This window comes from Capra hircus, chromosome 11 (assembly GCF_001704415.2).
Source record: "Capra hircus breed San Clemente chromosome 11, ASM170441v1, whole genome shotgun sequence".
In the NCBI taxonomy this organism is placed as follows: domain Eukaryota; kingdom Metazoa; phylum Chordata; class Mammalia; order Artiodactyla; family Bovidae; genus Capra; species Capra hircus.
In genome coordinates this window covers 15,497,241-15,512,250 of record NC_030818.1, presented here as the reverse complement: position 1 = coordinate 15,512,250, position 15,010 = coordinate 15,497,241, and the positions used below count along the sequence as shown (strand labels likewise).

The 15,010-nt window shown below is 41.6% G+C and overlaps 1 protein-coding gene across 7 annotated transcripts in view; it reads right to left on the bottom strand.

Moving 5' to 3' along the window:
* The window catches only part of LTBP1 (latent transforming growth factor beta binding protein 1), a 456,133-nt gene that overhangs the window by 268,270 nt on the left and 172,853 nt on the right, over positions 1-15,010 (bottom strand). For 4 of the 7 annotated variants that reach the window (XM_018055104.1, XM_018055103.1, XM_018055102.1 and 1 more), the window contains exon 5: positions 2,648-2,815. In XM_018055104.1, coding sequence (XP_017910593.1) covers positions 2,648-2,815 — 168 coding nt within the window. Of the gene's footprint in view, positions 1-2,647; positions 3,047-15,010 lie in introns of those variants that run through there. The other 3 variants (XM_018055106.1, XM_018055108.1, XM_018055107.1) reach the window with 2 other exon arrangements.

Sequence of the window (15,010 nt, the reverse complement as noted above, 5' to 3'; positions counted from 1 at the left end):
TATTGTTTCCCTATATATATATATATATTTTTTTTTTGACTCTTTGGGGGCAGGAGTCAGCAAATGCTGGCAGTAGAGTCAAATTCAGCCCACTGAAGGCTTGTACAAGGCAGCCACGCCCATTCCCATACCTACCATCTGCGGCTGTTGTCACCAGACCACATAGGACAGAGTGTGACACACACCGTGCGGGCTGCAAAGTCTAAAATATTTATTCTCTGGCCCCTTCAAAGTTTGCCAGTCCCTACACTGCAGTAGCCTTAAACATCAGAGGCCAAAAAGTAGCTGACAAATTACATTTTGAATTTTCCTCAAACCACTATTTTCCATGTAACACATCTTATTTGTCAAAAGATTTAACACACTATGTGTATATAGATATAGATATACATAGTACATATACAGAGTGAGGAAAACCAATTAGAAAACCACTTTCTACAATAAAATCATCTTGAACAAGTAAATCTCAAGAAGATATCTTAGATGCCTAAAAATGAATGTCTGAAATTCTCTATTTCTAGCAAATCATAATCTCCAAATTCTACAAAATTACCATCTTGAACAAAATAATTTTAAAAACTTGTCCGTCAAATCACTCTGTACTGGAATTAAAGTAGAGAAGAGAAACAGCTCAGGGTATAAATGAAACATTTCCCATGATTTCCGACATGAAACTCTTCATTACTCTGCCCCCTCCCTTTTATTATTCCTTCTTAAAATCAAACTACTTTGTCAATCCTTTTGTGGCAGAGTTGAGTTTTGGTTCTGAGATTTTTCAGTAAATAGCTGTGGTCCGTTTTGTATTTTGAACAGGCTGTGTGTATCCTGTTCCTACACATCTGCTTAAATGCCAGAGAGGAAAGCGTGCAGCGTGTTTTAACAAGTAGACTTCCTCTGCTTCTCAAAGCCTTCAAATATTTAGTTTCGAAGTGAATACACCATAAGCCAAAAAATTACCACCCACCCAATTACTCTGTCATTTCTACTGTAAAGGTTTATGAAAAGAGACAAAAGGAATGGAAGCAGACATTATCGATGATGGAAAAGGAAGAAAAGCAATGAGAATAAGGAAGGCAATCAAGGAAAGTAAAAATGGAAAAAGCCATCTAGCTCATAATAACCTAACTGGGAATTTCTTTTCCCCACCCTTGTCTATAGCCCTCCAAAAAAGCCAAAAAAACAGCTTTGCTTATTACTGATAAAGAAGAAGTCCTAAGGTTTTAAAGATGGACTGAATTTTAGACGCCACTAAATATAAACCATTTATTTTATGGGCGAGAGAAACTAAGGTCCAGAAATATTAACTGTCACATCCCATGGATTAGCTAGTTAGCAGCAGCACCAGGATTAAAATCCAATTTTCCCGATCATCAGTTTAAACACACTTCCCATTAGACTCAGCTCTCTGCCCTGCTAAAGCATAATATGCCATTTGGCACCCAGCAGCTAAATTCTTCTTAAAAATATGTCCGAAGTAGCCCTATCATCACCAGGAAATTAACAATACCCCTTTAAATAGTATCTATGGGCACATGTTTTTTCCAAGTATAGACTATCAAGAACAGTGCTTCAACCTCCAAAGAAACCCGAGTCACAATAAAGCAGCAGGATAATCAAAGAGCTAATGAGGACTTAAACTGCCTCCTAGTATTTTGTCTTGATGGAAATCAGTTTGAAATAGACACCCCCCCCCCACCCCCTAGACACATGCTCCCAAGACTAAACAGCAATATTCCATAAAAAGACCAGATCTAGCCAGTGTTATTATCTGTCTGACATTTGGGTTATTCTTGTGAGTAACTCATAAAGTAACGTGGGTGTCTGTGATTATTTGAGTACACATGGCAAACCATAATTGGTCAAAAAATAATAAAAGACATTTTTCCGTGACAAAAATACCGTATTGAATGACAACATGGCAGTGTGACAGCATTCAGTGGACCGCAATACTTTCTCCATTTACAAAGTAGTAAAAAGAAACAAGAATGTAAAAGGAAAAGCCTTTTTGCAATAACTACCATAGTTCATATTTAGATTATGAAAGATTAAAAGATTTTAAGCGCTGAAAGTAATCCAGGAGCATATCTTCCCCCAAATCCATGTCATACATCAAACTTATAATTTTGCCTTTTGATACACAGCAGAAACGTGGCAAAAGATGCAAGTCTGTGTCCCTTTCTACAACTGAAACACACATATTTGACAATTTTAAGAAATTTTTTAGAACCTGGCTATTTATAAACGTTTCATCACCACCATCCAAATTTCCTCACGAGTCAAATCTAACATAAATTCGACTTATCACCGAGCAGATAAAATTTGAAATGGATCAATGCAAGCTGTACATTGAGGTCTTAACTTAAAGCCTCTTTCCTCCTGTCCCCTGATACCTCCCCATCACCACAGGCTGTGTCCATGATAAGTAACCAAGGGTAATACTCTCCTTGCCATCTCTCTCAGAAACCAAAAACCAAGTTAAAAATGATTCCGAAAGTAATTTAAAAGATCTTGTGAAGGCAGCATATTTGTACTGGTAGACAGAAACCCATTCAAGCAGAGAGCAGTGTGAATGGAGGGGGTGTCTAAATGCTACGATCTCATCAAACTCTAGTCGGTCAGGACAGTTAGGGACCGTGGAGGAACTCACCCACTCGGAAGTTCGTGGCTGTCAGGGTGTCGGCAGCGTGACCATTCTCACTAATGAGAGTGGTGGTGTTCCCCTTCTCACAGCTGTTCTGACAGCTGCCCTTGGTGCAGGTCACTTTACAGATGCTCGGAGTAAAGACCACCTTGATGCGGCCAGTGTGGTTACTCACTAGGAGTGGAGGCAGAGAGAAAAAGAACAACAAACACATCAGCTTAGTATCCATGAACTTGCCTTGGAAGGTTTAAAAAAAAAAAAAGGAAAAAGAGAAAGGAAAGGAGGGAGAAGGGGAAAGAGAGAGCCCACAACCCGACAGGTTTAAGGAAAGAGGGAAGCCTTCAGTGCTCGCTGCTCTGTATCCAGTGGTGTCTCTGAAACAGGAGTAGGAAGCTTAGCAAACAGAACTCTGGGATGCACTCCAAAACCACATTTGAAGTCGAGTCACTGGAGTGGGATTACTAACCACAATGCTGCACTTTATTCACGGGCAGACAAAGAGCAGTACGGAGGGCACGACAGATGAAAGAGCCAGCCCTGACAGGCAGATGTAACGCACAGAGGTTGGCCGTGCACCTAGTGCTGAATAAACTCCTGTGTCCTCGACTTGCATACTTTCCCTGTTCCTCCACTTATTAAGTCACTATTTGCAGCCCGACCCCTGGAAATGTTTTAGGCATGCGGCATGTCTGAAAACATCTGTCTCAAATCTCCTGGCACTCCCAGCTGAAGTGATCAAATCCTGTGACGCAGCTGCAGGAGCCCAGTGCTTTTTCACAACTCTGGGGCACTCTATCTCCATAGAAAATTTTTCAACCTATATTTTGTTTTACTGTGAACAAGGTCCATCTAAAAAAAGGGAGGCCAAGTCCCTGGGGCTAAAAGGTTGGCCTCCGTTAAAATGCCATCCCAGAGCTCTCACTGTGGCTCTTCACACGCCACCTAAAGCAGGTATTTCTTTCACTCATACAGCCCTGTTTAAAAAAAAAAAACACCAGGTGCTACCACCTGTTATAAGGCAGGGGCAGCACAACATCATAGAATCGGCACTCATCTTCAAGTCAGATTCTACGTGATAATCCTGGCTCTACCATCCTGTGATCTTGGACCTGTCATCTCACCCTTTCTCCAAAATTTGAGAGAACTAGAACTGATATTTTCCAGCCAGTTTTAACTTGCCCTGTTTATCAGGGGGTCAGCAAGCTATGGCCCTGGGATCAAATCTGGCCCACTGTCTGTTTTTGTAAATAAAGTTTTATTGGAACACAGCCACTCATGCATTTCTGTATTTACAGCTGCTTATGTGTGGTAACAACAGAGCTGCACAGAGAAGAGATGACTTCATCCAGAACTGCCACTTGCAGCCAAGCCCCAGTTTAAACTCTGGCAAAGCACAATACAGAAACCCTATTTGGATATCCACATTTGTGAAATGTCCCCAGCCAGGTTCTTTCACTTCCCAGGGGCCTAGGCAGAAAACAAAGATGGTAGCAGCAGCTCAAGAAAGTGGAAGAGAGGTTATTCTTCTCTGAAGCTTTAAGGCTGGTTGGAAGCAGTGCTCTTCCCGGGGTCACTGTGTTACTGCTGTCGCCATAGGAAAAGACTGCCTTTGGATCAGGCTATCTCCTGCTATTCCCTGCCCAACTGAAGAGATTCTTCCCCCTTTACAGAAGCCTCCATAGGCCCTCAACAAAACGTGGTCAAATCTGAGCTTGGAAACTAAAACATTAAACCAAAGGAGCCATCAGAATTTCAAGGTTGGAATGGGGCTTCAGATATATTCTGACTTCTTTCATTTGAACATCTGTAGGAACAGGGAGCTCATTACCCACTAAGATGGCATATTCTAGTCATGAGCTGTTTCTCACAAATGCTATTCTTAAGCCGAAGTTATATCCTCACAGTCAGCTATACTCATTAATTCTAGTTCACCTCCCCTCACGATCTAATGCCTCTTCCACATGGCAGCCCTTCAACTCGTCCAAGATATTACATCAGAAGCCAAGAAGGCTGACGTTACAAGGGATCTGAGAAGATCCGCTTGGGTTGGCCCTCTCACTGAGACGAAAATGATTCTTCTGGAGCAGAAATACCCTCAATTCTTTTCAAATGTTTTAAGACTGTTTCTCATTCACCAGTGGTTCTAACACAGAAGATCAGGATACATACTCTGGGGTGGGGAGGTATCTTAGTGGCCTACCAGGTCTTCCAGCCCCTTCCAAGAAGGCACCCAGAAACTTTTTCTACAAATAGCTACACAGTGAATATTTTAGAGTCGTAGGCCTACAGGACTCTGCTGCAACCATTCAACTCTGCTGCGGTAGCAGGAAAGCAGACTGCGAAAAACTGTTTGTCAATGAATGAGTGTGGCTATGTTCCAATAAAACTTTATTTAAAGAAACAGTTTTCAAACCAGTGCTTTACGTGCTTTCAGGACATTTAAAATTTGGGGTGGACTATGAAAGTGAAAGTGTGTTAGTCGCTCAGTCGTGTCGACTCTGCGATCCTATGGACTGTAGCCCACCAGGCTCCTCTGTCCATTCAATTCTCCAGGCAAGAATGTGTGTTGCCATGCCCTTCTTCAGGGGATTGTCCCAACTCAGGGATCGAACCCTGGTCTCCTGCGCTGCAGGATTCTTTACCATCTGAGCCACCTCATACATTTTAAAAACTACAATGGAATGCTGATTCTAAAACAGACAAAACTTACCTAGTTTGATTTTTTTTTTTTACAGTAGAAGGAAAAAAAAAAAATCAGCTTAAGTTGTCAGACCACGCTTACAAATATCTTGAGAATACTTTGTCCAAGTGTGTGAAGCCCAGGGGGAGAAAAAGAGACAACATCGTCCCACTTCAAAAGAATATAAACTTCTATTTTTTCTGGCTCCTAGTACAATAATGAAGATGAAAATGGTGTGCCAAATATTTTGTCTTCTCTGGCATTAACTCGTAGTACCAGCAGCTGCCATGCAGATGCCCACAGCATTACCTAAATTATGCTCACTTAGGTGAACTCAGACATCCAAAGAAAGCAAGCCCTTCATCATTATTCCCATTTTACCTTCCAGCTACAGTAGTCACTTTATAGGCACTTGAGATTCTCTAGGCCTATTGTTTTTAGTATGTTTCTTTGCCAAAAAAAATCTTTTTGGCCTAGAATTATCTGTATTTTCAAAAGACAGAGACAGTTTCACATGACTTAATTCTGAGTTTTTAACACTCACAACTTCTTGAAAGCAGAAGATATATATTTCCCCCCTTGTGTTTCATAAGTATTCTGCTATAAGTAATCTAATTCTAAAACAGACATTTGTATTCTCAGTGGATCCTGTGTCTACAGAAAACATTTATAATATTTCTTCACTATAATTAGTTTTAGTTTTCCACATCAATCTCAAAATCAATACTGAAAAACTCAACTGTTTGACATTTTGTCATCCAGAGCTCTCGGAGGATCTCTGTAGACATTAAATGCATTAGAAAATAGTCTTACCTATGTTCACTCCTTTCAAATCATTTCCACTTCTTTAAAATTATTTCATCATATCTAGGGTATTATGTGAAGAGTAAGTTTCAGAGTACACACAACTATGATACAGTACTGAGTCTGAAATTCTTGGCATGTGATGAGCTGAATTTACTCATCTCTCAAGAGTTCAGTGGGAATTCATTTGGTCTTTAAGAGGCATCTCCCTCAAATGCCTTGAATAACTTAACAACCAAGGGTCCTGTGAAAGACAAAGTGAAAGTCGCTCAGTTGTGTCCGACTCTTTGCGACCCCAAGGACTATAAGTCCATGGGATTCTGCAGGCCAGAATACTGGAGTGGGTAGCCTTTCCCTTCTCCAGGGGATCTTCCCAGCCCAGGGATAGAACCCAGGTCTCCCGCACTGCAGGAAGATTCTTTACCAGCTGAGCCACAAGGGAATAAAGTAGGTAACCCACTAAATGTGGAACAAACAAAGTGACTCAAAGGATGACTAAACCACCCCACAGAGACCAGGGGCTCACAGGTCTCTCTGGTCCACCACTGGGGTTACGAGTGATGAAAAGTGAAGCCCACGGTTCAGATCAGTGGAAAACGACCATCCCTAGCTGCACCCATTGGCTGACTGAAGTAGTTCAAATCTCTGAAGCCGAAGTCAGCCCAGTCAGAAAGTTAATAGGGCAACTGCTGGCACAGCTTTCATGCCTAGTCCCTCTGGCAAAAACATGTAATTTGTAGATCCTCGTAGGTAAATCAGCCCCAGAAATCTTTACCAGGCGCTTTGGGTTTTAGAGTCCTTGGCTAGAAACAGATTGCCCAAAGCAACACAGCACCTCCACTGAGCCTCCGAGTCAGTTAATCAAGACACTCGAGAGTCAACATCCCGTTCACAGATCCTGCCAGACCCTGTGTGCATTCACACCACCAAGAAGAGGTGCTGGCACATGGGTTAAAACACACCACAGACATTCAGACTGAAAGACAAATGGGGTGGAAGCAAGGCCGATACCCGCCCCCCAGTACAAAAACCTTTCATTTCTGCTTCCCAATCCTAGCAACAGACCAAAACTTAAAAATGCGAACACTGTCCTTGACAAATGGACTTCAGTCTAGAAAAAAGCACAGCTGCCATCTTTCAGTCATTAAACTAGGATGTGACCAAAAGCAAAGGCAGCCAAAGAAATAAATATAACAAGTTCAAGACTCACATCAGAGGTCATGAACAAGTCTCCTCGCATCCAACCAGAATGCTGTGACTCAGCCCTCACCCAACGTCAACAAGAGGGGCCAACCAGCACCAGCAACATCCTCGGAAGGAGAAGCATCGTCTCCATGGGGACAAGGCACCATCCTGCCTGGGGGTCGGGGGCCTATTTAAAGAGACTGAGGAGCCGATTCAATACCCAGGTCATGTGGGAAAGAAATGAAGTGAAAAGCTCATTCTCCAGCTTTGCAACCCACTGCCTGCCCCCAGGCCAAGGATTCTTTGAAGGACAAATCATAAACACATTAAATAATGCTTAGAATAACGACTTGATTGTTCAGCTCTCCGGCCTTGCTTAACTCCTCCTGGACTACTAAAAAAATGCCAATAGAGTAACCCGTTCTCAAGAAAGGTGCTATGTAAACAGATATGTATCAAATCTATTACTTCATCAGGTTGCCCCAGTCTTGGAAAATTCTTCAAGAGGGAAACAGAGGTAACTAGTTCTGCTGTGGGCACTTTCTCAGATGAGAATCTAGGGTTACAGTCCAGCACCATCTCTTGGAGTTCTTCCACAGAGAACTAACTGAATGAAGGGAGATATAGTTGCTACACAGGTAATATAAACTAAAACATCTGCCCCCTCCTTTCAATCCTCCCTTAATATTCACTAAAGGAAACTGTATCAGTTCCTCACCTCTTACAGAGGCCTCTATGATTTCCTTACATTTTTAAACATGTAAGAAGACAGATATATAAAGAGGCAAAGGAAGCAAGTATATTAAATCATTTAAGAATACATTTCTGGATATATTCTGAGTTTCTTGAAGAATGGCTTATTTCTCATAAAGCAGGTACTAAACATATGCCATGTTTAAAAATGTAAATACAGTTCCCAAAATATTCATTTGGCAGAAATGCTGCAGCTAATTAACTAGTGCGACTTCACTTATTATTTCATGGAGAAAAGAGAAGCTACAAAGCTAGGCTACCAACTTTCCTGAATCGACAGGAATCCTGCCTTTCTCCCAATAAAGGAGGTGGGCCTTCCTAAGACCAACTGTCCAATAAAGCAGTGTATCCCCTTCCCCTCTTGCCCAAAGACTTCCTCCCTGTTTGGTCCCATTAGCAGGCACACCTGCTGTACCACGTCCCATCTGTCAAGAACACCTCTCCTCTCATCATCCCCATTCCATTCCCGGGCAGGTACCACTCTGTTTCCCAGCTCTCCTTACAGCCAAACCCCTCTGAAGAGAGGCTCTGCTGGTTGCCTCCACCACCTCCCCTCCCATTCTCTCTTGAACCTGCCAGAGCCAAGCTCTTGCTGTCAACACTTCAAAGCTGCTCCAGTGAAGGTCACCACTGCCTTCAAATCCAATGGTAAATCCTCTAGCTCCTTATGAGTCAAACCTTCAGCCTGTCTGACACAGAAGAACCACTCTGGTTCATGATACACTTTCTTTACTTGGCTTCTAGGTTACCCTGTCCTCTTATGGTTCCTACCTCGCTGGCTTCTGCTCTTCCTGATTCTGTTCAGGGGAAGGCTCCAGAGCTCAATCTCTATAGCCCTTTCCCTTCTATATTGACTTGCCAGATGCCATCATCCTACCTCAGGGATTTAGATGCCTTATACAGATTTCTGGATAGAGAATGTTTAACTCTGGCCTGGACCCCTCAATCTTGTATATGTGAATATAGGAACTGGAGATGTGTGTGTTTATGTATATATCCAAGTACCCAACTGTACAGCTGCTTCCAGGATTCTGCCAGGCAGGTGTCTAAAGTTTAGTGGTCATCTCAAGCAAACATTCAAAACTAAGCTCTGGTTCTTTCCTGTACCCACAATCTAATCTGTTCCTCTTCAAGTCTTCCCCTGTCTCTGAAAATGGCAAATCTATTCTTGATCCTTTTTCGGTTATGTGAGATACAGTACGACATGCAAGTCCTGTTAGCTCTATGTCCAGGGGAGTAAGTTCTCACCACCTTCATGGCAAACACTTTGGTGCAATTCACTATCATCTTCTGTCTGGATTATTTCACGTCTCCCAGCTTGACTCTGGGAGACTCTGCCTTCCTACAGCTTGTACCCACACAGCATTCGGAGCATCCTTAAATGTTTGGCAGTCAAATCATGGCACTCCTCACTTCAGTGACCTCCCATCTCATTCAGGATACAAGTCAAAAGACCTCACAAGGGCCTGCTGGGCTCTCCACAAGCTGTGAGCACCCTACACCCGACCATGTCTCTTACCCCTGTTCCCAATCCACTCACTCTAGCCTCTGTGCTATTCTTCAAATGCTGCGCACATTCCTGTCTCAGGGAACTTCTTATTCCCCCGTTTAGAATATGCTTCCCCAGAGATACACAGTGTCTTCCTCCCCTTCAAGACCGCTCCAGAACATCACATGACCAGAAGATTTTCCCCAACTACTTGGCATAAAACTGCAGCACCACATCCGCCCGCACATTACTGAGTCTTTCTGTGCCTTGTTGTACATTTCCTATTTATTCTAAAGACACTTTATAGATTTGGTATTTCACTACCGTCATTAAACACAGACTCCACGAGGGCGGGAATGTGTCTGGTCACTACTAAATACTGAGCATGTGTCTCATAGCAAATGCTCAAGAATTATCGAATGAATAAACTTCAGTGACAGAGAAGGAAGGAAATAATATTTATCTAAGGGATAATTGTCAGTAATTTTATTTAAAAAAATAAAGAAACTTCTATGAAACCTTTGGCCTCAAAACATTTATTTAATGCTGTATTTGTCAGAGAAAAATATTTTAGTCATAAAAGTTTCAGATTAAGGGAAATCACAGTTGTTATTCAGGAAACCCTGCAATAATTACAAAAAATGTTTTCCCAAAATCATTAAAACGTTACCCCAAAATGGTCAATGACATAAAGTAAAAAATTTCAATTAAACATGCCAATGACCAAATAACTGAACAAACAGGAAATAGAAATTTCTCAAGAACTTTTTCAAAGGAAAAACAGACAATTACTTGCTCCCAAAATTTCACAACATATTATGCAAAAATCAACGTGACACATAATGGAAATTTCCACTAATTTCATAAATAAAATTTAAGATGATGTCTAAGCAGTTTCGTTTTTGAATATATTTCTGATTTACTTAGCATTCATTCTCTTTGTTAGACTAAGAACAACTAGGAAATTGGAAACACTTCTACTCAGATTCTTCAAGACAGATGTGAATTTTCACTAAGCCATAAAATCCACCCTGAAAGAGAAATACACTTTGGTTCACAGTTCAGGGAGACTAAGCAGAGATCCAGCAATAAACATGGTAGATTTCATCCCAAATTTCTACTTATTTCAGGAGTTGGGTCTCATTCACCATTTCACTCATTTAAGCTTTGTTTTAGCTTGACTTGAGATTTAAGGACCAAGACTTTCACTTAGAATCATACATTTTCTCAACTTCAATCTTGCTTTGCCAGCCAGACTTCCACTATCCCCAGCAAGAATTTAAAAGCCACACCTTGAATCTTCAGGATTGTTTTAATAATCTTTCCTTTTTCTGCTTGGAGTTTTCCCTTCTTAAATAACAAACCTAGGTTCTCTTCTCTAGAAATACAATAAAAGGTCTATTTTCATCCCTGAAACAAAATCCAGTATGTTTGAAGGCACAATATATTTTATAGTCAAAAAGACTCAGTTTTACCCAACAAGTAGTTTACTCACCCAGCAGAATCTTACCAAGAATATTTGGGAAAAGAAAATATAGTTGGCAATTAAAGTAGAGAACTAGCAAAACAAAGGCTTTCTGATATTTTCATTTTCTGATCTTGTCTGTAAAATATGTTTCTTTAACATCATAGACCCTTTGGGGATTCAAGCAACTGACCAGCCATCCGTCATGGGGTGCCCTCCTCATTTCTGGGGTCCTACAGCTGCAGCAGGCCATCATTCCGTGGTGCCTTCTTCAACATGACTTGAAAAACCCTGTCTAGAACACGTGGGAATCTCTCTTCTGCTCCTAATCCTTAATACCAGAGAACCAGCCCCTCCAGAATGAACTGTGGTATTTGAGATGCAGTGACTGCAGAGTTGAAGAAACACAAGACTTAAGTTCATAACTTTCAAAGTGATAAAGAATACTGGGAGGAGCACAATAGACCTACTTTCTCAATCCTGAATTGAGGGTGCCTCTCTCTGCCTGGATCTAGCTAGAATCCTGACAATCAGGGCAACCACCCTTAGTGAGGGTCACATGCGTCTGCCTAGGGATTTTTAGTCCTCTGGCATCGTGGTTCAAGACGTTCAAGAGTTATCTCCTGAGGGATAAATACCATTGAAGAGACGCACTTTTTCATGTGAAAAGTCTCCACTTCTCTCAAACAGCCTACATCAGCCTTCACAGCAGCACGACTCTCTAGATTCCACACTGACCAAGGCAGTGAAAGAGGCTTAAGAGGACTTCTCCACTGTCCCCAAATCAAAAGAACAAGCTGCAGGGCAGTAAACGCTTACCTGTCTTCTATCCCTAGCTCTCACTCAATCTGGCTAGTTTGTGTGGGCTCCTTACAGAGGCAGGGGGCTAGACACGCTTTACATGATTCAAATTTTCTGTCCCTTAATTTTAGAACAGAATTAGGTTTTATTTATCGCCACATTTGTTGTTTTTCCAAAGAGAAGTCAATGAGGGCATTTGTTATCGGTCTATCACTCACCATTTCCATAAATAGCATCTGCTTGTTTTGCACATGAGCATCAAGTCTGACTAAAAGGATACATATCTACTGGGCTGCATGTTTACCAAGGAACAAATTTCATGGCTTGTTCACAAGCCTGATCAAGTGGGGGACGTTCCTCATGAGAATCTCCAATGGTCTCTACTATCTACTTGGAGAATTAGGATTCCACATAGTCTGAGCAATTGCTAAAAAAATATATATTCCCAACAAAATCAAACTCCTTCAAAGGAAATGAAGACTCCTTCCCATCCACATTCGATCTCCCTCAGCTTCAGCAACCACGTATAGCCAAAACATCAGGCAGGCAGGACCGTCCCACCATCCTCACTCACATACCTGCTTCCATCTCATTCGGCTTCCTCTTCCCTCCCCGCCCCCAGAAAACCTTTCCTCCTTTCTGTCCACCCTTCATTCTTTCACCCCCGTTCATGATTCTCACCAAACTAGGCACGACCAAACATTCCAACCTTCGACTTTTTCTTGGCTCTTTGCACATACTTCTATTTATGTATGTTTCTCTCCTCCAGCCTTCCCTTGGCCACAATCAAGCCAAAGAAAACAGTTTGTATTCTCATCCTCCCCTGCTATTTTTAACATACGTCCCACCTGGTGATTCTCCCTTTTTGGGGATGGGAAAGAGTATGTGGCAAGAGGGGAAAGAATGCAGGGGAAGGAAATGAACTCAGGCTGAGAAGACAGGGGAAGAAAGACAATGGAAAGGGCAGAGAAGTGACTTTTACTCAAGTAACTAATAGCTGGAATTCCCAAGACATTAATGGAGTTGAATGCCATCAAGTTTCTATTATTTCCACAAGGGCACTTGGAATATATTTCCCTCTTATATTAAAGGCAGACACAACTCTGCTTGAAAGAAAAAGTCAAAAGACACGGCAGAGAAGGAAGTCAAAACCTATTGTACCCTGGACAGGCGTTCTGAATCACTGGAGTTGCCAGGCCAGGAGTAGACACCTTGATGTGCCTCTGACAGATCGCAATGCTTTTATGTAGGTAATGAGAACCCACTAGAAATAAATATTATATATTAGAACACCATTTGAGAAGTGCTAAGGAAGTTGAACATATGAATACTTTTGTTAACTATCAAAACTCCTCCAAAGTTTGATGGATTCAACTGAAAGAAAAAAACTATTGAAGACATTAGTTATATAGAAGAAAACTAGCATTTTTTAAATCTCTCAAGTAATTCTGAACTACTGAATCACGGATATTCAAGCTTGCAGAACACCAATTCTGTCATTTCTTCTTTCCCCAGCACAAATTTCCCTCTGGCTCAGTTTTTAAATGACTCCATCAAATGGCCCCAGCTACTCTCCCCAAGGGATTACTGCCAAATTCAATATATCTCATCATTAGGCAAGATTTCAGCCTAAACATCCCTTTTCTCAAAGTCGTCATATTATATCTAACTATGCTCTAGTATCATGTGATAAAATTGAAAACTGATTAGTTGCCAATAAAAAAGGAATTACTGATGTGTAACTACACATTGTAAGTTTTTCAGCTGTCAGCTAATTCTTTTTAGGTTACTCATTTTCAACTTTTTCCTTTTGACTCTCTTCAAGATAATGCCTCTCCCATTGAACATGGATAGTTTTAAAATGTGTCTGCAAATTCTTTTATGTCTTTCTTCAAGAGATGATGTCCAACTCCTCTCCCCTTGAGCCTGGACTGGTCTTAGCAACTCATGTCTAAAGAACAGAATAAAGCAGAAGAGATAGTACGTGACTTCAGAGACCAGATCATAAAAGGCACCGCACTGAAGCTTCTGTCTTGCTCTCTTTCTTGGATCGCTCATTCTGAGGGAAGCCAACTCCCAGGCTGTGAGAATACTCGAGGATTCTACAGAGAGGCCCATGTGACAAAAAATAAGCCTCCTGCCAACCCCCATGTGATTGAGCAATCCTGAAAGCACATCTTCCGGCCTCAGACAAGCCTTCAGATGACTGCTGCATTTCCCCTAGAGAAGGACCTAAGCCAGAACCAATCAGCTAAGTTGATTCTCGATTCCTAACCCATAGAAACCATAAGATAATATTTGTAGCTTTAAACAACTAAGATTTGGAATGATCTGTTACCCACCAATAGATAATATAAACACACACACACACACACCTTCTTCTTCTCTTTTCCTTTTGCATAGATCTGAGAACATAGAAACAATATGTATGGACCTTTCTAAATGTACAGAGGACTGTCTGCATGACTGATGAACTCAAGAAACATGTTGTTCAGTTGCTCAGTCATGTCTGACTTTTTGCGACCCGATGGATTGCAGCACACCAGGCTTCACTGTCCTTCACCATCTCCCGAAGCTTGCTCAAATCTTTGTGCATTGAATTGGTGATGCCATCCAACCATCTCATCCTCTGCCACCCCCTTCTCCTCCTGCCTTCAATCTTTCCCAGCATCAGGGTCTTTTCTAATGAGTTGGCTCTTCACATCAGGTGGCCAAAGTGCTGGAGCTTCAGCATCAGTCCTTCCAATGAATATTCAGGGTTCATTGTTATTAGGATTGACTGGTTGGATCTCCTTGCAGTCCAAGGGACTCTCAAGAGTCTTGTCCAACACCACAGTTCAAAAGCATTCATTCTTCGGCACTCAGCCCTCTTTATGGCCCTACTCTCATATCCATACTGACACTGGAAAAACCACAGTTTTGACTATACGGACCTTTGTCAGCATGAAACATACTGAGCACTTACTAAGCTACAAAGTTCATATACACACCACAACCATGAAAGTAACAAACTCATAGCCATTTCACAGACTAGGAAACTACAAAGACATTCATCAGAAATTTGACTAAAGTCATTCTGTTAGGAAATGATAGAAACTGGGTTCAGTGCAAGCCCCATTCTTTCCTCAAAATCCCAATGCTTCTCCTACACTTTTAATGAGCACTACTATGAAAATTACATGACACTAAGTA